The 27,269-nt window shown below is 41.0% G+C and overlaps 1 protein-coding gene across 1 annotated transcript in view; it reads right to left on the bottom strand.

Moving 5' to 3' along the window:
* Positions 1 to 11,687: 11,687 nt before the first annotated feature.
* The window catches only part of mrpl53 (mitochondrial ribosomal protein L53), a 20,864-nt gene continuing 5,282 nt past the window's right edge, over positions 11,688 to 27,269 (bottom strand). The window contains exons 2-3 of the mRNA XM_043689088.1: positions 25,946 to 26,058; positions 11,688 to 11,838 (exon numbers count right to left, since the gene is read on the bottom strand). Of these exons, the coding sequence (XP_043545023.1) occupies positions 11,711 to 11,838; positions 25,946 to 26,058 (241 nt within the window). The 3' untranslated portion in view covers positions 11,688 to 11,710. The remainder of the gene's footprint in view (positions 11,839 to 25,945; positions 26,059 to 27,269) is intronic.

The following is a 27,269-nucleotide window of genomic DNA, read 5'->3' as shown; positions in this document are numbered from 1 at the left end:
AGAGGAAGTCAAACCTTTAACTCTCAGAAGCAGTGGAAAGGCTTCAGTTATAACCTGGCAATAGGATGGAGTGTTTACAGACCTGGGATGTTTGCTGATGTTTTGGTGAGGGAAAGGCTAGCCACTAATGTTGGATATCTCATATTCCCTCAAAGGTGCAGAATGCTTTGAAAGTGAAACATTGTGCAACCTGATATCTCCAGACAAATCCTTTGCTGAATTCTATTTTTGAAATATTATAGTTTCTGTTTATTTATATTAACTGCTCGGGTACGCCATGATTTTGAGCAGCTCATCAAAAAGGAGTTGGTGGGATAGGTCCCCCACTCACTGCACAAACAGTGCAGAACGGCATATGGTCTCAATACTCTCTTCAGGTGTCCACTGAGCGCCACTGTCTAAAGGCAGGAAGAACCCAAAAAGAACAAAAGTTTAAATATAAGTTTATCATTAACAAATCTGCCCAAATTATCAGACATTTTGCTCATCCACTTCCTTATATTGGATTTGAGAACTACTGAACTGATTGCCAAACTATTGCAACTTAAACATTTTCAGTTGTTAAAAGTACTGAATGGAAAAGATTCTTACTATTTTCAGCCAGCAGGTGGTGCTAATGTTTTATTTTCAGAAATTCTTGAGGTTTCTATAATTACACACCACCGTTGCTACTCTACTGTGGTGTCTTCAACACTTCTGCTTTCTTTTATTTTTAGCACACTCAATAACACATTCATGTATATTCCTATCTGGGTTAAATGTTCTTAACCCATGTATTTCAAATGAGTTAATGGACGAAGGTAGCACGAACGATAACACAAATTGCCTATTGGATGAATGTTAGTTGGATAGCCAATTTCAATTTGACAAAATTGGTGCAATATCTCTAATATCCTTGGATGCAGTTTGTTTAAGCTATTCTTGGTCTTCTGTTGCTAAATAATATCTACAGAGCCTGAAATAGAATGAAAAGCACCAACTTCTATTTGCAAACATAACTAACGGTGCCAACATCTGATTTTCCGCAAGGCTGCAAGAGAGCAATATTATGTATCAACTGACACTGCATCACTTCCTGTGATGACATTGATTGTGTTTCATTTATATATTACACAATAACCTCTTAGATTTCAATTTTCAAAGTATTTATTGGGAGACGTGTTCAGATAACAGGTGTTACTGCCATTAAATGGAGCAATTTCCCACTTAGACAATGTCATCAAGAAAGGCAAGATGTTAGCTACATTCTGGCTAAGACTATGATTTTTAATTTTCATATTAGTGTTTCCTATATTAGCAAAACTGGCTGCTTTGAGAGCGAATGACAGTATATGGAAGTTTTGTGCAGTGCTCCAGACCCAATGGAACTAGACTGAGATTTCGCAGATCCCTTGTGTAAAGAGCAACAACCTTTAACATAATGTAATGCCCCAAAGTGCTTCATAGGATCGTTATAAGTCAAAGGGCAACAATGAGCCGTGTAAGAAGATATTAGGTCTGATGGCCAAAATCTTGGTCAAGATTTTAAGGAGTCTCCTAAAAGAGGCAAGTGAAATAGAGGGCAGAGGGATAGCGAGATGGAATTCCAGAGACCGGGGCCGAAGTCACAGAAAGCAAAGGAATTAAAATCAGAGTGCACAAGAGGCTGGAGTTAGGGGAACACAGATATGTTAGAGGTTATGTAGGTAGGGAAGAGCAGGGCTACAGAGAAATTTGAAACAGGAATGAGACATTTAGTCTTGGTAAAGGACGTTTACAACCAACAGACAGGGGACACTTTCTCACTGCGCTCAAGGTTGAATGAAGATCTCACAGATGGACAAACCTGTGTGGCCTCCAGTTTAGTTTATCATATTACAAAGTTAGAAATAGTTATATGTGTCCGTTTAATATGATACTGATTTATCTCATTGATTTTCCTCGTTTCTGAATTTGAACAATGATCCAAACCTCACATTATATAAATTATCATGTTTATGCATGGGCTGCCTTTTAAATGAGGAATTAAATGACTCCCTGTTCAGTTAGATGCAAAGTATTCTTGCCTCTTCAAAAAGTCATATAATCTGACCAGTGCATATCCTTCAGTCATCACTACCATTGATCAAATTAACCACCCTTTTGAGTCAGCTTGTTTGGGAGTCCTGCTGTGCAGAAATTAGCTACAACGCCTACTTACATAATTGTTTGAACAATACCATGAAGCCCTGGGGCACCCAAATGACGTGAAGTCTAAGGACGGATATAACTGCGAATTGTTCATGGTTAGGTACAATGGTGGTGATTTTCAATTGTTGCATGCCTTGTACTCCAGTGTCAAGGGGACGGCTTGCAATTGAAAACAGGGGGAGAGTGAAATATTCATCACCCATTGAGCATCGGAGGCTTGTCCAATGTGATTTTTATGTTTTGAATGAAAAGCTAATGCTCTTATTTGAAACAGGCAAGAGCCTATAAGCAATTGTCAGCAGCAAATGGCTCATCAACATTTTGTTCATTTTGTGTATAAATACAACACCAGAAGATATCCTGACAGATTATTGTAAACCGATAACTTTTCAAATTAATGCTCACAAATGTGTCTTGATATCAGATCATAATTGAGTGGAAGTTGCACATTTTCAGTACAGGATTACCAAGTGCTCTACATAGTACCTCTACACAATAAAACTAAAAGTTTAGAAATTTATTTTGGAAAACATTTAACAGAAGGTGATGCGATCTTCTTTAATAATACATGATTGGTCAACTTCCTGTGCCATTGCACACAGAAATAAAACGCTGAAATGTCTGGAAAAAGATTGCATCAACTTTCTGAAGTCCTGTGTGGGATATCACTGCACAGTTAAGCACCAGAGTAGACTATCACGGAGGTTAAAAATACACGGAGGCATTAAAGTGGCACAAGTACTCCTGGTTTGTTTGAGGCAACTCACTTACAAAAAATTACAAGTACCAGATGAACATGTGCTCCCAGATAATGTGGCAATGAGGCAATTTGGTAACTTAATAAAGGAGCAGAACCCTCTCATTACTGAGCAACACAAATTATATTCAAACAAATTGTTAATTTCTGAGCAATCATCAGGTGAATCTGTCTTTCAAAAATCAATCCCTGAATCCTTCACTTACTTCCACCAGCTGGTATCTATGCTGGAGCATTAGATTTGCAATCCTTCACAATCAGCTGTTCAAAATGTGCAATAATAATAATGAGATGTGGCTGGAAAAGTTGGCCATCTTGAGACAGTCATTTATCAGGACAGGTCACCCAATAATGACCTATGGGTAGTACATGCTCTTCATCTTTTGGGTTGCCAGTAGATCTGAAAGTGGGTGCTACAGGGCCACAATTTGGAATCCATCTGGGAAAGGTCTCCAGCAACCAGTGGCCCAAAGCGGGGATGCCAGCAATCAGAGATGCTGTACGGCGTGTGACAGCAGCCAGTAGTCAGAGCCCAAGGGGGCCCCCTTGTGCTGGTCTGCTGCGGAGAGCCCTTGGAAAGAGACTGTGATGTTTAACTTCTTGTTTTTTTCTTCTGTGAATTATGGTTACACTGTGTATAGCTGCAAATACATTTTTTTTCTTCGTTTCTCTATACTGTAACTAAGGATTGTACCTAGGTATTCTGTACTTAAGATGGCACCATGTGTTGGTGACATTGTTACACTGCAATTAATCTTGTTACTTAAGAAGCTGTAACTAGGTACCTTTGTACCAAACATGGTGCTGTAAGTGGCAACTAATAAACTTTTCACTGTACTAATTTCATATTGTGACAATAAGGCTAATTCAGTTCAATTCAAGCTGCATTGGCAAGGGGTTATATATTAGCATGGATCAAGAATTGGTTAACAGGCAGGAAACAGAGTGGGAATAAATAGGTCTTTTTTTGCATGGCAGGCAGTAACTAGTGGTATACCACAAGATTAACCTTTGAATCCTAGCTATTCACAATATAAATGTAAATGATCTGGATGAGGGAACCAAATACAACATTTCCAAGTTTGCTGATGACACAAAACTGGGTAGGAATGTGAGTTTTGAGGAGGATGTAATGAGGCTTCAAAGTGATTTAGACACGTTGAGTGAGGGCAAATACAAGGCAGAGCCAGTACATGGCTAAATGTGAAGTTAGACACTTTGGTGTGAAAATAAAAAGGCAGAACACTACTTAAATAGTCATATATTATGAAGTGTGGATGTACAAAGGGATCTGGGTATTCTTACACAACCATCAATGAAAGGAGACAAGCAGATGCAACAACCAATTCAGAAGGCAAATTGAACATTGGCCTTCCTTGCAAGTGGATTTGTTCAGTTGTAAGGGCTCTCATGAGACCATACCTGGAGTAATGTGTGCAGCTGTGGTTCCCCCTAAGAAAGGATCAACCTGTGTACAGGGACTTTATCAGAGGTTCACTTGACTGATACCTGGGATGGAATTACTCTCCTATTGGGAGAGATTGGCTTGAATGGGCTGTCACCATACAGCCTCAACATTGAATTCATCACATTTCCCCACCCCATCCCAGACCTGATCCTCCAACTCAGCATCGCTCTCCTGACCTGACCTTCCTGTTCATCTTTTCCCATCTATCTGTTCGACCCTTCCACTGACCTATTACAATCACCTCCTACCTGCATTCACCTATTGCCATCCCACCTACCTTTCCCCAAGCCCCACCTCCCCTCCCTCTATTTATTTCTCAGCCCCCTTCCTCATCCCCAGTCCTGATGAAGGGTCCTGCCCAAAAGGTTGACTCTCCTGCTCCTCAGATGCTATCTGACCTGTTGTGCTTTTTTAAGCACCACTCTCGATCTAGTCTGGGGCTCTATTCAACAGAGTTTACAAGAGTAAGAGGGGACCTAATTGATACATGTAAAATTCTAACAGGACTGAATGCAGCAAAGATGTTTTTTTCTGGTTGGAGAGTGTAGAACAATTGGGGTATAGTCTCAGGATATGGGCTAGACCATTTAGGACTGAGATGAGGAAAAATGTCTTCACTCAAAAAGTAGTGAACTTATAGAATTCTCTATGACGGAAAGCTATGGAGGTTAGATCACTGAATACATTCAAGAAATAGAATTTTTTTTAGATTCCAAAGACATCAAGGGGTAAGGGAAAAAAGCAGGGATACAGCATTGAAATAGACGATCAACCATGATCACATTGAATGGTGGAACAAGCTCGACAGGCCAAATGGCCTACTCCTGCTCCTAACCTCCATAACGGAAAAATAACTGGAAGTGTTTAACCTTATTTGGGTTTTCTGTGATTGTAGGCAAAAATAGAACTTGTACTCCAGTAATATCAGTACCAGGGAGTAAATCAACTCTATCCACCAATAGTCTGAACAACTATTGTCACTGTTCTGAAAAACGTCACACTCCGATTACACTTTGTACAATAGTTATAGTCTTCATTTATCCCATTCCCCTTTCTCATGTTCAGAGATGCTTTAGGAACATTGAAAATATAAGCAGGAAGTTTGGAGATCTTGCTTCTGACTTTGTGCTTTACTTTCCATTTGATTATTTAGCCATTTCTGTGTGAGATGCTTTTCTGCAAGGCAGTGGCAGGCCTAACATCACTGCTGTCAGCCTTTGCCCCTCATGTTCTGCTGACATCTCATCTCTTGGCTTTGTTCACTGCCGCTAATTGAACACTAAGCTTGCCTCCAGCCTTCAGTTCAGCCAAGTCTATTTAAAGGCAAGGTTAGAGGAGCAAAGCAGTTAAGGTTGAGACACAAAAAAAATCCATGTTGCTGATACCAAGTTGAAAATGGTCTTTGAGGTGAATTTCAACTGGAATTCATGGGAAATAAGTTGGAGCTGGAGACAATTGCTAAGAAAAGAGATAAGGTTGTCAGAGTATTTTGGCAAACACCTCCAGATATCTACAAACAAAATTGAGGTCAACGAGAAAATATTTACCACAGTATTTATGAATAATATGAGATCTTCTTTCCAAATTTTCAGCCATATATCAGAGTCGTGGGTGCACTGGGACACTGGACTAGGGATGTGGCTAATTCTGGAGGCGTCTCCTCTGGTGTCCAGTGCCATTATTGCTTGGATGTGCGTTGAAATCAGAATGCTAATCCACAGTACAAATATCTTCCTGGCTATGAAGTTCCACATCATCTTCAAAGATTTACTGACCCATTTGTCAGTACAGCCATGCCTTCAAAACTTACAACTTTAATAATTTCCTCAGGCATCTCCTAATTCTTCTTTTCATTAGCATCTGCTGTCAGCCTTGTGAAATGATTCACTTCAATAAAAATAGATTATGGTTACTTTCCTCTGTAATTCCCCACTTTTTCTTTCATTTTTAGCATTAAATGTTCATAAGAAAAATGAAAGATGATAACCAGATAATTTTTTAAAAAGTCCAAGTGTCATTTATTTTTCAAAAGGCCAATCAGATTGGCCTAAAAAAAGTCAAAATATGATTCCCAGCCCCTCAAGGTTCCAATTACAAATACGAGGCAACTTTTCTTCCCCAATAATATTATGAATAGAATTAAAAATCACACAACAACAGGTTATAGTCTAACAGATTTACTTAGAAGCACTAGCTTTCGGAGCACTGCTCCTTCATCAGGTTAAGTAGCAGCGCTTTGAAAGCTAGTGCTTCCAAATCAACCTGTTGGACTATAACCTGTTGTTGCGTGATTTTTAACTTTGTACACCCCAGTCCAGCACCGGCTCCTCCACATCATTGTGAATAGAGGCAGGGAATCATCTCTTTTTATGTTGTTGATTGACATGCCAGTTTTCTAGCACTATGCCAAAACTGGCTCCATCCTCCAGTGCCATATCAGAGTGGAATTTTGACTGACACGCCACCTCTTCAGGCTAATTGTCGATAGATTCTATTTTTGGAAAGGAGGCGACATGGACTCGATATTGTCTCAAAATGGTTTCTGGAAAGTCAGGTGACTTCAGTTTGCAGTTTCTGGACAGGTACAACATTCCTGGCAAGTTACTTAAAAATGCAAATGCAAAAATGCAAATTTCTAGGTGTGGACTGACTGCCTCATATTGCTTCAATGGAAAAGATTTAAAGAAACAATAACTCTTAGAATAGAAAATAAATTGAAATCAGTTGAAGGCTGGAATAGAATGACTGGTATGTACTGAAGAAAATCCAAGAAATGTTGGAATATTGCATGCAATTCTGGTCTCCTTCCTATCAGAAAGATGTTGCGAAACTTGGAAGGGTTCAGAAAAGATTTACAAGGATGTAGCCAGGGTTGGAGGATTTGAGCTGTAGGGAGAGACTGAACAGGCTGGGGCTGTTTTCCCTGGAGTGTCAGAGGCTGATGGGTGACCTTATAGAGGTTTACAAAATTATGAGGGGCATGGACAGGATAAATAGACAAAGTCTTTTCCCTGGGATCAGGGAGTCCAGAACTAGAGGGTATAGGTTTAGGGTGAAAGGGGAAAGATATAAAAGAGACCTAAGGGGCAACTTTTGCACGCAGAGGGTGGTACATGTATGGAATGAGCTGCCAGAGGATGTGGAGGAGGCTGGTACAATTACAACATTTAAGAGGCATTTGGATGGGTATATGAATAGGAAGGGTTTTCAGGGATATGGGACGGGTGCTGGCAAGTGGGATTAGATTGGGTTGGGATATCTAATCGGCGTGGACAGGTTGGACCGAAGAGTCTGTTTCCATGCTGTACATCTCTATGACTCTGTAAATGGCCAGAGGATGTAGGGGATGAAGGGGCACACAAGGCAAGAACTGAGGAGGCAGTGAGAGATGGTTATGTGTGGGGTTAAACAGTGGCAGTGTTAACATTTTTATTTTATTTTATGATCTCACAGCAACAAATATTGTGCCAATTTTGTCCCACATTGGTGGGAACCACATGAAAACTCTCAGTCAGAAGAATCTCACTGGCCTGTTGGGATTTTGGTACCTACTCCTGAGCTATCCATACTCGATCTGAAATCTGTATTCCTCTGAGATTATTTTCTAAAAGCCTGAAGATCGCATCACAACAGACCTATGTACAATACTTAATATGAAATTGCATCAGCACACTCTCGAGTTTGATCATCAATGCCACCAAAATGTAGTGCCCTGGCTATTTGATTATTTAATATCACTGAGCTGGAAATTTGTGTTGCAGACGTTTCGTCCCCCGTCTAGGTGACATCCTCAGTGCTTGGGAGCCTCCTGTGAAGCACTTCTGTGATGTTTCCTCCGGCATTTATAGTGATTTGTATCTGCAGTTTCCGGTTGTCAGTTCCAGCTGTCCGCTGCAGTGGTCGGTATATTGGGTCCAGGTCGATGTGCTTGACTGAATCAGTGGATGAGTGCCATGCCTCTAGGAATTCCCTGGCTGTTCTCTGTTTGGCTTGTCCGATAATAGTAGCGTTGTCCCAGTCAAACTCATGTTGCTTGTCATCTGAGTGTGTAGCTACTAAGGATAGCTGGTCATGTCATTTCGTGGCTAGTTGGTGTTCATGGATGCGGACCGTTAGCTGTCTTCCTGTTTGTCCTATGTAGTGTTTTGTGCAGTCCTTGCATGGGATTTTGTACACTACATTGGTTTTGCTCATGCTGGGTATCGGGTCCTTCGTCCTGGTGAGTTTTTGTCTGAGAGTGGCTGTTGGTTTGTGTGCTGTTATGAGTCCTAGTGGTCGCAGCAGTCTGGCTGCCAGTTCAGAAGTGTTTTTGATGTATGGTATTGTGGCTAATCCTTTGGGTTGTGGCATGTCCTCATTCCGTGTCTTTCCCTTAGGCATCTGTTGATGAAATTGCGGGAGTATCCGTTTTTGGCGAATACATTGTATAGGTATTCTTCTTCCTCTTTTTGCAGTTTTGGTGTACTGCAGTGTGTTGTGGCCCTTTTGAACAGTGTCTTGATGCAACTTCTTTTGTGTGTGCTGGGGTGGTTGCTTTGGTAGTTTAGGACTTGGTCTGTGTGTGTGGCTTTCCAGAATATATACACACACACATAGACCAAGTCCTAAACTACGAAAGCAACCGCCCCAGCATATACAAAAGAAGTTGCATCAAGACACTGTTCAAAAGGGCCACAACACACTGATTATTTAATATCACCGAGCTGGAAATTTGTGTACAGGATTGTGTAAACAATCAGAGGTAATGCTCCATAATGGTACCGTAGGTTCACGATGGAAAGGGATAAGGTCCTTCAAATATTTTTTTTCCTTGCTTCCTAAAATCTAAGAAATTTAAGAAACAATTGTGCAGGAGAGCTTTAGATTCCTGAGGCATTGGAATCGGTTTTGGGGAAGACGAAACCTGCACACATTTGATGGATTTAACCACTGCAAAGTCAGGGAGTTTTGCTAATGCTGTTACTCAAAGTAACTTGGCAATGAATGAGAATCTTGTTACAGGTTTACAACCCAGCCTTTTCAGCTCTCTGCAATAAAGAATCCCACAAATTCACTACTCTCTGAAAGAAATTCTTCCTCATCTCTGGCCTAACTGGGTGACCCCTGAGATTACACTCACTGATCTAAGACTCTTCCTCAAGGAGAAAACAATCTCTCAGAATCTACCTTGCCAAACCCCCTAAGAATTTACGCATTTCATTATAGTATCCTTTCATTCTACTAAACTCCAATGAGTATACGCCCAACTTATTCAACCTCCATACCCAGTATCACCTGCCCCTGGTGAAATGTCTCTGGACTGCCACCAATGGCCAAGGCATCCTTACTCAGCTAATGGGACCAAAACTGCATAGTACTGTAGGTGCAGCTTAGCCAGTACAAGTGAACAGTTTTAGCAAGACTTCCCCATTTATAAAATCCATTCCTTTTGAAATAAAGATCAATAGTCCACCTGCCTTCCTTATTACCACAGAGGTTGATACATTCAGAATTTTCTCCAACAGTTTCCCTATCAGTGGCGAGAGACTAACTGAATTGCCACTGAATTACTAGCTCATTTCAGAGGGCAGTTAAGAGTCATCACTCACTGTAGGCCCAGAATTATATGAAGGCTAGAATAGGAAAGGATAGTGGATTTCCTTTCCCCCAAAAAATTAGTGAACAAGATGGGCTTTTACAATGGTAGTAGTTTCATGGATACCATCAATTGCTCAATTGGCCAAATTCAAAGATGAGACAGGCTTAGTTCACCTTCTGGTGTGCCTAAGATGCAATCCATTAAATAATTTTGCTTTGCTACTACCTGTCAGAACATTAGCTAAGGAAACTTTCTCAAAAAACCTGACAACTACATTAGTCAATAATTTCAAATCTAATGTTGATCTTGCTTTTGTATCCTCTGTGCAGGCATAACCTTGTAAGCCTCACTCTGTCTAAACATCCTTTAATCTGTATGTCCTTGTATGTTATGATCGGCCTTAGGTACATGTGACAACAATAAATCAAATCATATGATCTGGTTACCAGGTACTAGCATTTGCATCAATGGAGCAATGGTATTAACATACATCAAAAGCAGTCTTAGTCTGGGTCAATCCAGTACTTACAGAATATATTCACTTTTGGAAGCATAGCTACCCAACCTGAAGGAAGTCCTAGCAAAAGCTGCAAAATTGATAAACATTACAAAACTGGTACAAAATGGCCGTCCTTTGAGTTCCATAATATTTGTTCCTGTACATTTCAGCCATATTCAGTTGGTTGCAGATATGTCTCTAAATCACAATGTTCTGGATCAAATTCCATTCAGGGCTTGAACACAGAGGGAGCATTGCATTGATGGAAGTGTCATATTTGATGTGAGATGTTAAACTGAGGCATCATCTGCCTGGTTCATTTGAATATAAAAAATTCCACTCATTACTTACAAAAGGAGCAAAGAGTTATCTCCAGCATCCTGACCAATATTTACCTCTTAATCATAGTCACAAAAATGAATTGCTTGGTCGTTATCAGACTGTTGTTTGTGGGCATTTGGTGAGCACAAATCAACTATTGCATTTCCTACATTGCACTTTAAATAGTAATCAGTTGGTTACAAAACACTTTGCAACCATCTAGTGATTACGAAAAGCACTATACAAATGTAAGTTTTTTTTCCTGTAATATAATAGAAAATGAGTATGTCCAATTGTTCCAAGGAAGTTCAATGGTTGTCGCATAACAAGGTCTTTGGGAAATGATCATACCCATGTTACTTCAGAAAACTTTCAAATGCCAGCATTGTAGTTCTCACATAGGTAAACATTTAAAACGAGTTCTGCCAGTTCTATTCATGAGAAGAAACACACCAAGTTTAAAAAAGCTAATAGTTTTTAGTATCTGAAGACAAATGGCTTCAGTTATATTTCAAAATCACTGATAAGTCACAAAACGTCGGTACAAGTCCTATGAGTGAAAAGTACCAATTAGTAAACTACCAATTGACAGGATTTCAAGTGGTTAATGCAAGTATAATGTGCTATAAGGCAATAAATTAGGATTCACAATCACTTATTTTGATGTTACTGGCAGACTGCAACTCCCCATGTTACTGGGGAATATTTTTTGGTCTTACTTTTGAAAGAAATAATCTGTAAAATGCCAGCTGGAAATGCAGCTGAATGGTGAACTGAAAAGGTGTTTTAAGATATTGATCAGTTCCATTTGCTACTTTTAAACTAAAATGGTCAAACATCAGTCAGCACTTGGCCAGGCTTGATTTCCAAGCATGCTTATGAAGAAATGAATACATAACAGGAATATCCAATTTAATGTTAGTGGCTTTTTTTTGATGCCTTCTCATGTGCCTGAGGGTCCTTTGCAAAGCACCTCTCATCAAAAAATGACAGCATCTCCCTGCTTGTCAAGTTTGCTGCTTTCATGATCAATCTTTCCCCATCATCTGTAGAGAGAGAGAAAAAAAATCTTTTTGTAAATGTCAAAAAGTTATCATTACTACTTCAAAATAAACAAGCTGAACAGTGTTCATTCAAACAAAAACTGTGCATTCACATAATTTACTTAAATATGATCACAAGCATGCTTCAAACCTATGGAAAATAATGAAATAATTTCATACATCACCAAAATACAACTTTTACAATGATATATACTGCAAAACTGAACACTGTACATGAATAATGCATATTTACTGTTGACTGCACCCTTAGGGTAGAAAAATGTTTAAAAATATCAAATTGTCTGTTCCTCATAAATTTCATGATTTTGTGTCAAGATGACACAGCTACCTCGAAATAATTTTTTCTCCACCATAGATGGCATAACAGATAAGACAGCTACAATGAGAGGTCACTGAACCTTAATTTGGTCTCACTAGCCACAGGCACACAATGATTTACAGAATTTCTAATGAACTACCAAGAAGGGGTTTCTGCAATTAACAAATAATTTTAACTTCTGCATTCCAGACAGTTATAGATGACAAAAATCTAGGTGAGATTTTGAAAGTCAAAAGAATTTATTGTATGAATTATTATATTACATTTTAGAAGACTTTTTGAAATGCCATTAAACTATAAATGTGGATTAGTAATGATTTCAGTACTAATGTCATGTTGTCCTGCTTAAGTCACAGACTTGCAGGTAACTAAGTGCTTATCACACTTATGTTAAACAGTTTTGTTTTGTTTCTGATATGACATTCTGCACTAGACTTTTACTTTGAACCAAACAACCATGCAATGGGGAAACAAGTGAAAGTTGATTGGGAACTTTTCACTGGTACTTTTTTAAACCTAGTTAAGAACAGGACTGAATGAGTCAACAATTTAAGTTCTATGCCTTTTCTTCTCGCCTTCAACTGAGAAAACTCCAGCATAGGAGAAAATGTGAGCTGGTAGCATGGAACAAATCCTCAATAAAAATACAAAGTTGAGTACAATTATGCATTTCTAATATTTTACATTTGTGTCAATAATATTGTGTCAATTCATCACAGCCACTGCAAAAACATAAGAGTGCAAAAGCGCTATCAAAATGGCTGTGTGCAATAAGTGAAATAACACATAACCATGTACGACAACAGTGTACTTCCAAGCCAAATCACCTTCAAACAAGATAGTCCAGTTACCATTCTTCTTAGAGAATAGAAAAGTAATTGTGATTATCTTAATCAACCTGCATGGGCATGCTATGACACACCACCAGGACAAGTGGGACACTACCACTCTGCCATAAGAAATTCATGTTCAACAATGTGTTATAGCTGAGCTGAAGCAAAGGTTGTAGACTAGGGGTAGAACCCTGAGAGAGTCAAGAAACACCTGTGAGTTCTGAAAGGAAGGAAAGTGGGATCCCCTCAGTGATTTGCTGTATAACCTATCACAAATGACCACTGTAATTTCAAATCTTCAAATGTATTAAGCATAACTTATTTCCTATTTTAAGAAACACACACAGAATCCTGTGTCTTTAGTTGAAAATTAAGCAAATAAAATTTGTATAATATTTGTGTTTTAAAATCTTAGAAACTTAAATTCCAATTTATTTTTAAAATACTCTTTGAAAGAAGGCATGTTGAATGTTCTTTAAATCAAAGGGCAGCTTTCCAGTAAATAGGGGTGGGTGATGGAGATGGGGAATGAGGTGGTGTGGTGTGTTTTGGAATCCCTGGAAATGTTACCAAAGGGACATGTGCAACTATGCACACATTGCAGACAACTCTGGCCCAAAAATGTCATTACGAATGTAACAATATTGCCTGCAATGTCGAAAAATATTAGTAAAAGTTAATGATAAATAAATAAATCTCCTTACATATTCGAGTCAAACAGCTTATTTGACAAAATATTTTCTGAACTTTGTTTTATGTGCTTTAACTTAAACAAATATGAATAGCATACTTTTCTTGCAAAAAAGACCAATTTGGGTTTGGAGTGATAGAATAAAACAGATTTGTATTACTTTCTGATTTACATTTGCAACTAAAACAAAAATTAAATAGTGAACAGTAAAGTTTATTTTTAAACCATCACTCTCAGAGTTTGTGTTGCTAAATTCAATACTCAGTGAGACTAACCAATATAGAATGGCATCAACAATGACATCAGGCTGAACTCTTAAAAGCAAAAAACCCTGGTGATCAAGCTTTATCATGCTCCGATAGGACTGCACCTTGAATACTATGCCAAGTTCTGGTCACTAAGAAACAAAATATATTGAAGTATCACGGGCAGTGCAGAGCATTATTAGGCAATCTAAACTAATAGAGGATTTCCAGACTCTGACTTCAATTACACTGCAAATATTGTCATCACATGGGATCCTGTCACCAGCTCAGGGCAACAACACAATCTATTTAAAGTTTTGTTCCTAGCCATAGCCATTTCCAAATTAACTTTCGAGCTTACTTGTAGGAGCACTTCACTCTGTCGCTTTACACATGTGAAATATCCATTTAAGCACTCAGATATATTATGCTTCTTCACTCTCACTTTCTCTGCAAAATCATTCAAATATTTTATGCACTTATTTATTGAGCCACATATTGAGCAGTGACACTACTGAAATTAATTCTGTTTTTATGAAGTTACTTAAATACTATGGTTCTTGGCGCAGTTTTAATTTGCTGTTTGCATAAAGCAAAAATGTTTTTGCTGTGGCAAGCAGTTAAATGACAAAAGAAACATTCAATTTACTTTTAAAATCAGAAAGAAGAGCTGAAGAGCCTTTTTGATTGATAGGATATGGGCAGTAGGGGCAAATCGTAGCGTTTATTGATATTTCCTAATTACCCTCAAGAAGCTGGTGGCAAGCTGCCTACTTGAATAGTTGCATACCAGGACAGTGAAGGAATACTCTCCAGTTGCCTGCAGTCATGCAGCTCCAATAACACTGAAGGAGCTTAATCATCAGCACCCTACCACCACCTTAAATATTTACTCCCTCCATCATGAGGAACAATGGCAACTTGCATACATTGGACAGGATGCACTGCAACAACTTCCCAAGCCTCCATCAATAGCATCTTCCCAAATGCATGTCTTCTACGACCAAGAAGAGCAACAGCAACAGGTGCAAGGGAGCTGTGCCATTTGCAAGTTCCTGTTTAATTCACACACCAAGCCAACTTGGAAATTTGGTGATTTCATGGTGGATACTTGTATAACACACAGGCTACAACCAACCAAGAAGGCAACTTAGTCTGGTATGCACATGATAGAAGCAAACTACAAATGGCCTGTGAAAGCATAATTCACAACATTTTCTTTCTGCCTTTCAGTATTTGGAGACTGAGCACAAGCAATAATGCTTACCTACAAAGGGAAGGCTGCAAGCAACAACACATGCATAATGTTAATAACTCAGGAATCAAATGAAAATAATATGACTGTCTCATTTCAGACCATAAGAACTCCATTGTATAAATTGCTTGAGCAGATATTTATAACTTGTTAATATCACAAGATTACTGGGAGAGGTGGCTGAATTTAATTGGCTGGGGCAAGAACTCCAAAAGGAAAAACAATTCCTAATATAATCTGCAAAACCACCAGACATATTGCCATCCCCTCTCCTACCAGCCTTCCGCAGGGACCACCCTCTCCAGGATACCTGCTCTACTCCTCCTCTACTCCCAACACTCACACTGCATCTTCCCATGCAATCACAGAAGGTGTAACACTTGACCGTTTACTTTCTCCCTCATTATCCAAGGCCCTAGGGACACACATTCCAGGTGAAGCAATGATTTACCTCGACTTCACTCAATCTAGTCTACTGTATTCACTGCTCACAATGTTGTCTGCTCTACACTAGCGGGATGAAGTGCAGACCTGGCTACATTCTGTCCACAGGTGACCCTGAACCAACATTTCTGTCTCAGGTTTGCTGCAGTACTCCAGCGAAGCTGGAAGTATCTAGGTTTCCACTTGAGCACCCTGCAGCTTCAGGATTCAATACGGAACTCAATAATTTTAGGGCATGAGCATCTTTTCCCATGTCCTTACCCAACCCATACACTCCAGACCCTGTCATCACATGGGCTGCTACCACAACCATCCTTTTGCCTACTACTACAGGCTAATTCTCCGAAGCTGACCTTTATCCATTCCTTTGTCTGCCCAACTGTTGTTCTCTCTCTGGGCTCCATCTCTAGCTATTGTTTACTCCTCCCATCTACCCTCTCTCCACCTTCAGCTTAAATACTGTGACAATGCTGTCACTTTAAGAGGTTATTTTGTCCTTTTTTTGGAGAGAGGTTGCAAGGCACAAGCAACGAACTGGCTACTGAAGACTACTTGAGTAAACAGGTAGGGAAGCCTGGGGCCTTGTTTATTAATGCAGACTGAATGGGTGTGGCCAGCTCATACAGATCAGGATTTCTGAGTAGCATCAGAAGCTACTGGGGTCTCAAAAAATTGGAAGCTTCAGTAAATGTCTCCTGGCTGTCCTGTCTCTGAATTTTCTCTATGTTTTCCTCCTGGATGGGAGAACTGCATGTGAGAATCGGCAAGTGAAGTTTCCTTTTCAGCCATGGAATCTGTTTATGGGATGTTACTATATTGGAATAGTTAATTAGTAACAGTTACTATATCAATTATTCTGTTAAGTTTTGCAATAGAATTAGGTTATTCTAAATTTCTCTTTCTTTGGTTGAGTTTTAACTACAGCATTTAAATAAATTGTGTTTTGCTTAATGGCAAGTAGCGTTGACTAGTTGCATTGCATCTGGAACAGGCATTTTACATTTGCCTTTAAAATAAGAAAGGTTAGGGGCTAGGCTACCTTCTTAAAATATTTTGAGAGGGTCTGGTCCAGTCCATAACAATACCAACCTGTTCCCAGCTACAATCAGTTCTGAAGAAGAGTCACTGGACCCCGAAACATTATCCTTGCTTTCTCTCCAGATGCTGCCAGACCTCCTGCATGGTTCTAGCAATTTCTGTTTGCGTTTCTGATTTCCAACATCTACAGTTCTGTTTTGGTCCTTAAACCTCTGTTGCTCAGTGGCGGAATGGTCTGAAGGTTTGCCACTTCTACACTAATAGTAGATCAACCATTTGCCATCCAGTACCACCCTCTGCCTGTCTGCACATTTGCTCCCTGAGCAACCTCTCTTTTAACTCCCTTCACTTCCTCCAAATTAAAGGTGTTGCTATGGGTACCCACATGGTTGCAGCATTGTCTATATTTTTGGAATATGTGCCTAATTTTTACTTAAGTATGTCAACAATCCTTTTTCTATTGCAGCAAGGATTGTAACAATGCTACCTCCTACACCCGCCCTGAATCAGAAAATGTCATTTATTAACTTTGCTTTCAATTTCTCACCTTCAGACGGTCTATTTCAGATTTTCTTTCACACCCTCACCTTCTCAATCTTCATTTCTGGGGATGGGCTATCACAAAGTATCATCAGCCCACTGTCTCTCACTGCTAGCTCAAAACACTTTCTCACATCCTATATCATCTCAGGATACCATTCATTCTCCCAATTCCTCTCTCTCCATTGCATCTGTTTTGATTACAGAACCTTCCAAACTAGCACAATGAATTTGTCTACCTTGCACCTCAAATAAACATCCCGTCCCTACCATGACTGACATGGCCATCAACTGTGTTGAACCCATTTTTTGAAGTTCTACTTTCACCCTTCTCCACCACCCCTGATGCACAACAGAATTCTCCTTGCCCTCGTTTTCTAACCACTGGCTTCAGTATTCAATAGACCATCCTATGTCACTTCCACCAACTCCAGAGTGATGCCACCAAACACAATATGTCCTTCCCTCCCTTTTCAGTATTCCAAACAGACAATCCCTTCTGCAAAACTTCAGTCACCCTTAATGCCCCAATGTTTTCCCATAGCACCTTATCGTGCTAGCGCAGGAAATGCTTCACCTTATATGTCTTTTAGATCCACTTGCCCCATTGTCCACACCCAAGTTGTCCTTCCAGATGAAGCTGCAATTTACGGGTACGTTAAATTTTGTTTCCTGCTTTTGCAGCTCACACTTTGATCTTCTTTACTTTGGGGAAACGAAAAGGGTAGGTGATTGCTTTGTGGAATACCAGTCTGCAACCAGTGCTTCCCGTGGTCTACCATTTTAATTTTCCACCTGGTTCTCAGGCTGGCATCTGTCTTCATCCTACTGCCCTATTTTACTGAAGTGCAGCACAAGCTCGAGAAACACTAAACTTTGATTAGGCACTGTGCAACCTTCTGCGCTCAATATTTGTTAATTTATCCACAGAATGTGGGCATCATAGTGGAGTGGGTTTGGAGTCACTTGATTAGGTGAGACCAGGTAAGAATAGCAGATTTCTCTGTCAAAAGGACCTTAGTGAACCAGTTGAGATTTATAACAGTCGGTAGTGGTTACATGGTTGACATTAGGCCAGCTTTTTATTCCAAATTTTATTGAATTCAAATATCTTCTGCCAAGGTGGAATTCAGACTCGTGCTCCCAGAACATTAGTCTGGCATTCTAGATTATTAATCTAGCAATTTTACAACGATCCTACACCTTGCCATTGAGTTCAACAATATCAAAGCATAATCTCTATTTCCCCATTTTGCTTCCTTTTCTTTGCATAGGTTAACCTTTAACATGTTTTCATGTTTTTGCTTTCAGGTAGTAACTGTTCATTATTTTGTCTTTCATCTCTTCCGGGCACTTTTTTTTTTGTTTATTTGCTTCTCCTAATATCACTCCCTTTAGCTATGCCCCATTAACTCTATTACCCAATGACAATTCTGAATTTACATCCTATCAGACCCTTTCTTTTGTTCTTTGTCCATTCTTTCTGATTTGTTGGCATTGCTGAACACCAAGATGTGCACACAGTATACTCTTGGGAGACACCTGCAGATGCGCTACTAATTGAGATTTGTTGAAGGAGGCGGGAGAGAGGGATTGGAAACCTTGAAGGGGATGTGCACATCTGGACCGAGGTGGTTGGGTTGGCTCGGGGATGGGGGCAGCATGATGAGAGATGGCTCCCTGGGTAGCTTTGCTGTCTCACTGCATTGGGGATCCAGGTTCGCTTCCAGCCTTGGGTGACTGCTTGTGCGAAATTTGCACACGCTCCCCAGAGACCACATGGGTTCCTGTCCTTCGACTGGAACCTTTCAGTGCAGATGGTTTGAATGGAGCTGTTTTTGTTAGGTGTGTTCAGGAGGGTTTCATTACTCACTATGTAGACAGGCTGACGAGGGGAGAGGCCATTTTGGATTTGGTGCTCGGCAATGAGCTAGGACAGGTGTCAGATCTCGTAGTGGAAGAACACTTTGGTGACAGTGCCTCACATTTACTATAGCCATGGAGAGGGAAAGGAGCAGCTACCATGGGAAAATATTTAATTGGGGAAAAGGAAATTATGACACATCAGACAGGAGTTGGGAAGTACAGATTGGGAGCAATTGTTCCACAGAAAGGGCACAACAGATATGTGGAGACTGTTTAAGGAGCCGTTGTTGCGAGTGATGCACAAATTTGTTCCTCTGAGACAGGCAAGAAAGGGTAAGATTAAGGACCCTTGGATGATGAGAACAGAAGAGCTTCTCATCAAAAGGAAGAAGGCAGCTTACGTAAGGTGGAGGAAGTAAGTGTCTAGCACAGCTTTAAAGGATTACAGGTTTGCTAGAAAGGAACTCAGAAATGGACTGAGGAGAACCAAGGGGGGACACGATAAACGCTTTGCGGGAAGGATAAGGGAGAACCCAAAGGCATTTTAATCGTAAATGAGGAACAAGAGAAAGATCAGGGAGAAGGTAGGGTCAGTCGCGGATAGCAGAGGGAACTTGTGTGTGGAGTCTGAGCAGATAGGGGAAGCTCTAAATGAGTTTTTTTGATTCGGTTTTCACTAAGGAAAGGGGCCTTGTTATTAATGAGAACTTTGAGAAGCTGGGAAATAAGCTTGAACAGGTCAAGATTGATGAAGTTGATGTGTTGGAAATTTTGGCAAACATTAAGGTTGATAAGTCCCCAGGGCCAGACCAGATTTATCCTAGGCTCCTCCGGGAAGTGAGAAGGAGGTTTCTAAGCCACTGGTGAAGACCTTTGCTCCCTCACTCTCCAAGGGATTTGTATCAGAGGATTGGAGGGAGACGAACGTTGTTCTTTTGGTAATAGGGAAATCCCTGGCAATTACAGACCAGTCAGTCTTACATCTGTGGTCAGCAAGGTTTTGGAAAGAATTCTGAGGGATAGGATTTATGACTATTTGGAAAAACAGAGTGTGATTAAAGGCAGTCAGCAAGGCTTTGAGAGGGCCAGGTCATGCCTCACAAATCTTACTGAGTTCTTTGAGGAGGTGATGAGACAGATTGACGAAGGTCGAGCAGTGGATGTGGTGTATATAGAGTTCAGCAAGGCATTTGATAAGATTCCCTGCCGTAGGCTCATTCATAAAGTCAGGAGATATGGGATCCAGGGAGATTTGGCTATCTGGATTCAAAATTGGTGGCCGACAGAAGGCAGAGAGTGATAGTAGATGGAAAGTATTCTGCATGGAGGTCAGCAGTGCCTGCAGAGCTCTGTTCTTGGGCTTCTGCTCTTTGTAGTTTTTATAAATGACTTGGACGAAAAGGTTGAGGGGTGGGCTCGTAAATTTGCCAATGAAGGTAGGAGGTACCGTTGATAGTATTGAGGGCTATTGCAGGCTGCAGTGCGACATAAACAGGATGCAGAGCTGGGCTGAGAAATTGCAGATGGAGTTAAACCTGGATAAATGCCAAGTGATGCATTTTGGAAGGTCGAACTTGAATGCTGAATATAGGATTAAAGACAGGATTCTTGGCAGTGTGGAGGAACAGCAGGATCTTGGTGTTCAAGTGCATAGATCCCTTAAAATTACCACCCAAGTGGATAGGGTTGTTAAGAAAGCAATGATGGTTTGGCTTTCATTAACAGGGGGATCAAATTTACGAGCCATTGGGTTTTATTGCAGCTCTACAAAACCCTGGTGAGACCACATTTGGAATATTGTGTCCAGTTCTCATCGCCCTATTATAGGAAAGAAATGGAGGCTTTGGAGAGGGGGCAAAGAAGGTTTATCAGGATGCTGCCTGGACTGGTTGAATGACGAGAGGTTGAATAAGTTCAGACTTTCTCTCTGGAGAGAAGGAGGAAGGGGGGTGACTTGATCGAGGTATACAAGGTAATGAGAGGCAATAAAGTCGATAGCCAGGGCAGGAGTGACTGGTTCGAGAGGTCATAGTTTTAAGGTGTTAGGAGCAAGGTATAGAGGAGATGTCAGAGGAAGGTTCTTTACATAGAGAGTTGTGAATGCATGGAATGCATTGCCAGCGGTGGAGGTGGAAGCAGAGTCATTAGGGATATTTAAGCGACTGCTGGATATGCACTTGGATAGCAATGAATTGAGGGGTGCGTAGGTTAGGTTATTTTCTTTTAGATTAGGAATAATCCTTGGCACAACATCATGGGCCAAAGGGCCTGTTCTGTGCTGTACCTTTCTATGTTCTATCCTCCAATTTCATCCCACAGTCCAAAGATATGCAGTAAAGGTGGACTGGACATGCTAAATTGCACATAGTGTCCAGGGATGTAGAGGGTAGGTGGATTAGCCATAGTAAAATTGCCCATAGTATCTAAGGATGTGTAGGCTAGGTAGAATTGCCATGGCAAATACAGGGTTACAGGAATAGGCTGGGGGGCTATCTATTTTTATATTTCTAGCTACCATTGTCTCATGCTATGAACAGCTTCTAAAGCCTTTGCATTCATTCTTAAATAAGGTGCACAATACCTCCGATGTGATCTTGCCAATACACAAGTGTATTGCCAATACACTGAAGCATTACCTCCCTACTTGTGTATTTAATTTCTTTCACAATAAATAACTGCATTCTATAATCTATAAAGATTGTGGGCAGCACGGTGGCACAGTGGTTAGCACTGCTGCCTCACAGCGCCAGAGACTCGGGTTCAATTCCTGCCTCAGGCGACTGACTGTGTGGAGTTTGCACGTTCTCCCCGTGTCTGCGTGGGTTTCCTCCGGGTGCTCCCGTTTCCTCCCACAGTCCAAAGATGTGCAGGTCAGGTGAATTGGCCATGCTAAATTGCCCGTAGTGTTAGGTAAGGGGTAAATGTAGGGGTATGGGTGGGTTGCGCTTCGGCGGGGTGGTGTGGACTTGTTGGGCCGAAGGGCCTGTTTCTACACTGTAAGTAATCTAATCTAATAACATATTAGCACGGACAGAAGATTGGCTGGCTGGCAGAAAGTAGAGAGCATGTACAATTAGTTTTCAGATTGGTATATGTGCCAACCAGGATTCTGCACGGGTCTGTAACAGGCTCTCAACTTTTCACAATTTATATCAATGACTTAGATGAGAGGATTGAAGACATGGTGACTAAATTTGCAGAGAACACAAGTTAGGTAGGAAGCATATTATGAAAATAACATAATAAAGATGCAAATCAATAAAGATAGGTTAACTAGTGGGCAAAAATCTGGCAGATGGAGTATAAAGTGGGAAAATGTAAAGTTGTTCACTTTGGTTGCAATAATTAAAAAAGTATTACTTCAATGGCGAACAACTACAGAATTCTGAGGTGCCAAGGGATTTAGATGTTCTAGTCCATGAGTCACAAAACATTAATATGCAGGTACAGTGCATAATCATTAAAGCTAATAGGATGCTAGCCTTTATTATGAGGGGTATTTAACTTAAGACAGTTATGCTTCAGTTATACAGAACATTGGTGAGATCACATCTCGAATACTGTGCACAGTTTTGGTTTCCTTATTTAAGGATGGATGCAGATGCACTGGATGCAGTTCAGAGGAGGATTACTATAATGATATCTGGAATAAGCAGGATTATTTTATGTGGGCAGTTTGGACAAGTTGGCTTGTTGCATTGCAGCTCAGAAGAGCTAACAGCAATTCCTTTGAAATTTATAAGACCCTGAATGGTCATGACAAGGTGGCCTTGCAAAAGACCTGAGTGAGCTTAGAACAAGGGGACACAGTTTTAAAAGTAGACGCTGCACATTTAGGAGAGAAATGAGGATTTCTTTCCCTCTCAAAGGGCTGCGCAACTTTGGAACTCCCTCCTTCAGGTGGCAGGATCATTGAAATTTATGGATGAAATAGATTGATTCCCGCTCAGCAAGGGCAAAGGTTATCGGAAATAGATGGAATAAAAACTAATCAGCAATTATCTGTTTTGCTGCTGTTTTACACAACATCAACTGCCTCGATTTCTCCATCCACCCACTCCAATCTCAGTCCCTCCAAACATGCAGCACTCTACTCTCTCCACTCCAATCCCTGTTTCACCACCAAACCCGATGACAAAAGTGGGGCTGTGTAGTCTGGAGGATGGACCTCTATGTTGCAGTGGCCAACTCTCCAATACCACGTCCTACCTGCCCCATGACTACCAGTCCACCATGGCTCATTAAGCCACCATCACTCACACTGTCCGTGATCTCATTGCCCCTGGTGATCTCCCCTCCAACTTTATAGTCCCCAGCCCTGCAATGTCCAGTTCTACCTGTTCCCCAAGATCCACAAGCCCAACTACCCCGGCTAGTCGTTTGCTTCCACATGCTGCTACCCCACTGAACTCATTTCTTCCTATCTCAATTCCATTCTCTCCCTCTTGGTCCAGGCACTTCCTACCTACATCTGTGACACAAACCACACCCTCTACTTCTTTGGAGACCTCCAGTTCTCCAGTCCCCCTCCACTAGTACCCTCCTCCACTTTGCCGAATTAGTCATCATCGTCAATAACTTTTTCTTCAACTTTTCTCATTTCCTCCAAATCCAGGGGATGGTCATGGGTACGCACATGGGCCCTAGCTACATCTGCCTCTTTGTCGGTTACGTCGAACAGTCCATTCTTAGTACATACACAGGTACTGTTCCCCAACTATTTCACTGTTACATTGATGACTGCATTGGTGCTGCATCCTCCATTCAGGCTGAACTGATACAGTTCATCGACTAAGCCAACAACTTCTACCCTGCCTTCAAATTCACTTGGTCTATCTCAGACACCTCCCTCCCCTTTCTTCACCTCTCCATTTCCATATCTGGTGACAGTTTACAGACTGACATTTACGATAAACCCACAGACTTCCATAATAACCTGGACTACACCTCCTCCCACGCCATATCCTGCAAAAACTCCACCACGCTTTTCGAATTCGTCCATCTCCGTCGCATCTGCTCTAATGAGGAAAAGTCCTACTCTCAAACATCCAATGTCCACCTATTTTAAACACAATTCTTTATTGCCTGTCATTCAGACGGCCCTCTACCACACCTCCTCTACTATTCTAAACCAGCCTCCCTGCACCTCCCACCACCAACAACCACAACCACAAAGACAGGGTCTGCCTTGTTCACGCTTGCCACTCCATAAGCCTCCGCATCCAATGTACCATCCTCAACTCCAATTAGACCCCAACACCAAGAACATTTTCCCGTCCCCAGCCCTTTCTGCCTTTTGCATGGACCATTCCCTTTGTCACTCCTTTGTTCGAGCCCCACTTCCCACCAACCACCCTCCACCCCCGTACCTTCCCATGCATCGCAAAAGATGCAAAACCTGCTGGCACATCACGTCCCTCACCTCCATCCAGGGTCCCAAACAGTCCTTCCAGATGAATACAGAGGTTCACTTGCATCTCCTCCAACATAGTTTACGGCATCCGGTGCTCCCGAAGTGGTCTTCTCTACATTAGTGAGACCAAATGTAAACTAAGGGAACGTTTCGACGAGCTTCTCAGCTGGGTCCATAAGGGCCAGCCTGACAGCCCGGTCACTGCCCACTTCAATTCCCATCCCACTCCCTCTCTGACATTTCCATCCTCCGCCTCCATTATCACAGTGAATTAGACTGCAAATTGGAGGATCAATACCTTACCTTCCACCTGGGTAGCCTACAGCCTGGAGGACTCAACATTGAGTTCTCCAATTTCAAATAACCTTCCAAACCATCCCCTGCCTCCCTTTCCAGCCCTGCCTCCACCTTTCCATTCCATCTACCAACCGTTCCTTCCAGCTACTAACTGGATTCATTCCTCCCATCGACCAACCAGGTCGTACTGACCAACCTGTGTCCACCTATCATTACCTCACCACTCTGCCCCTGTCCCCACCCAAATCATCCCGCCCACAACCCCTTTACCCGCAGCTCCCCATATCCCCACCTCTGTTCCTGAAGAAGGGTTATACCCGAAACATGGATTTCTCCACCTCATGATGCTGCCTCGCTTGCTATGTTCTTTCAGCCTTCTGCTTGTCTACTCTCACAAAAAAGAACATTTTAAGTTGGGTTGAGATTATTGGCACAAAAATACTTTCTAGTTTGACACGGTAAGTTGACCATTTTGTGAAATATTTCTTTTTCCTGAATGTTCGTGCTGTACTAATTCCCTTTGCATATGATAAAAGTTATTTTGGCAGGAAAATTTCCTGTCAAACCATTATCAATGCTTTTGTTAACCGACAACCAAATGATGTTCTACTGAGGGAAAAAGGATATTCCTTTTCTCATTATTCATCACATGCAAATAAATATTTGGCCTCGGCATTATACCTTGCAAAGCATCACAAATGCGGTTAGGTACAGAGTTTGGTGCATCACACTTATATAACCAGATAAAACTGATTCCAAACCAAAGAAGGAGACAAGTCTGAAAGACTGTCCTTAAAATTTTATTTTATGAGCAGTCTAAATGGACAAGACACAAGAACAGAGGAATAGAGGTTCAAATAAGGACTTTTAGTGCTTAAGGCCTAGCCAGCTGCTTTAGTCAATAGCAGATGTTAATCAGTAGCTCAGACTGACAATCAGTTATGGAAAAATGATATGTAGGACATCAATCCCCAGATGGTAAAAGAGAGCTTGGATGAAAATTATGGAGTGCCTCTTTCAAAGCTGCATATTAAAGACCGAATCTGCAGACCCAAACAATTTACCATCTGGACTTCAAGGTAAGGAAATCTGGGTTTCCTTTTAATATTTTTGACCTTTAATAGACTCAAAGAGAGTTCAGAACTTACTGAATGTGATTGATATAACAGGTTCTGTCTCATCATGCTTTACATCGGCTACAATCCGGCAATTGGAGTTTGTTAGACGTGCCTTTTCTGTTCCTATTGCAGCAAGAAATTCCCTATGAAATGTTGGAAATAAAATTTAAGTGAACACAAATTGTGCCAATAAAAACAAAACAGTCTTATCACACAATTTTTCCTGTTCAAGTGAGATATACACTTTCATAAAGTGGAATCATACATATAAGGTGTCACATTTGCAAAACATTTCATTTTTTCAAAAAAAAATTGTTTCCCTTTGGCAGTTAGCAAAATTTTACTTTAATTCATATTACTGGCCTCTGAAACACATACATACAAAGTGGGACAGAACACTAGTGCTTCACCGGAGGCTCACTGATGATGTCACCTATTATGGTGATGAAATATCCGAGAACAAGCCTACCAGCTCAGCGAGCAAACTTACAACTTGAACCTCAATCTGAGCTACAAATCTCAAAAATTGCAGAGTTTTAGTTTAGGTTTCAACAGTAGGGGTTTCGAAGTTGGTTATGGAAGGTGCCACATCTCTCTCTCAGCCACAGTAAAAAGCTGTAGTTAGAGTTAGAGATGTACAGCATTGAAACAGACCCTTCAGTCCAACTCATCCATGTCAACCAGATAACCTAACGTAATCTAGTCCCATTTGTCAGCACTTGGCCCATATCCCTCTAAACCCTTTCTTTTAATATACTCATCCAGATAACTTTTATATGTTGTAATTGTACCAGCTCCACCACTTCCTCTGGCAGCTCATTCCCACCATTACACGCACCACCCTCTGCGTGAAAAAGCTTCACCTTTGGTCCCTTTTAAATTTTTCCCCACTCACCCTAAACCTATTCTAGTTCTCTGGTTTTGGACTCCCCCCTCCCCAGGGAAATGATCTTGTCTACTTAGTCTATCCATGCCCCTCATGATTTTATAAACCTCAAAAGGTCACCCCTCGGCCTCCGACACTTCAGGGAAACCCGCCTCAGCCTATTCAGCCTCTCCCTATAGCTCATATCCTCCAACCCTGGCAAAATTCCTTGTAAATCTTTTCTGAACCCTTTCAAGTTTCACAACATCCTTCCTATGGGAGAGAGACCAGAACTGCACACAATATTCCAAAAGTGGCCTAACCAATGTCCTGTACAGCTGCAACATGATCACTCTTCCTATCAGAATTTTTTTTTTGGTGTTATTTTCTCCTGGACTGGACAAACACCACATGTGAGACAATTTATTTAACTGAATTTGCCTTTACCAAGGATGTGTTTATGGAGTGTTATTGTATTGGAACAGTTGC

Source organism: Chiloscyllium plagiosum, chromosome 4, assembly GCF_004010195.1.
Source record: "Chiloscyllium plagiosum isolate BGI_BamShark_2017 chromosome 4, ASM401019v2, whole genome shotgun sequence".
NCBI lineage: Eukaryota > Metazoa > Chordata > Chondrichthyes > Orectolobiformes > Hemiscylliidae > Chiloscyllium > Chiloscyllium plagiosum.
Note: the sequence above shows the minus strand (reverse complement) of the source record. Positions and strands in the feature narration are given on the sequence as shown.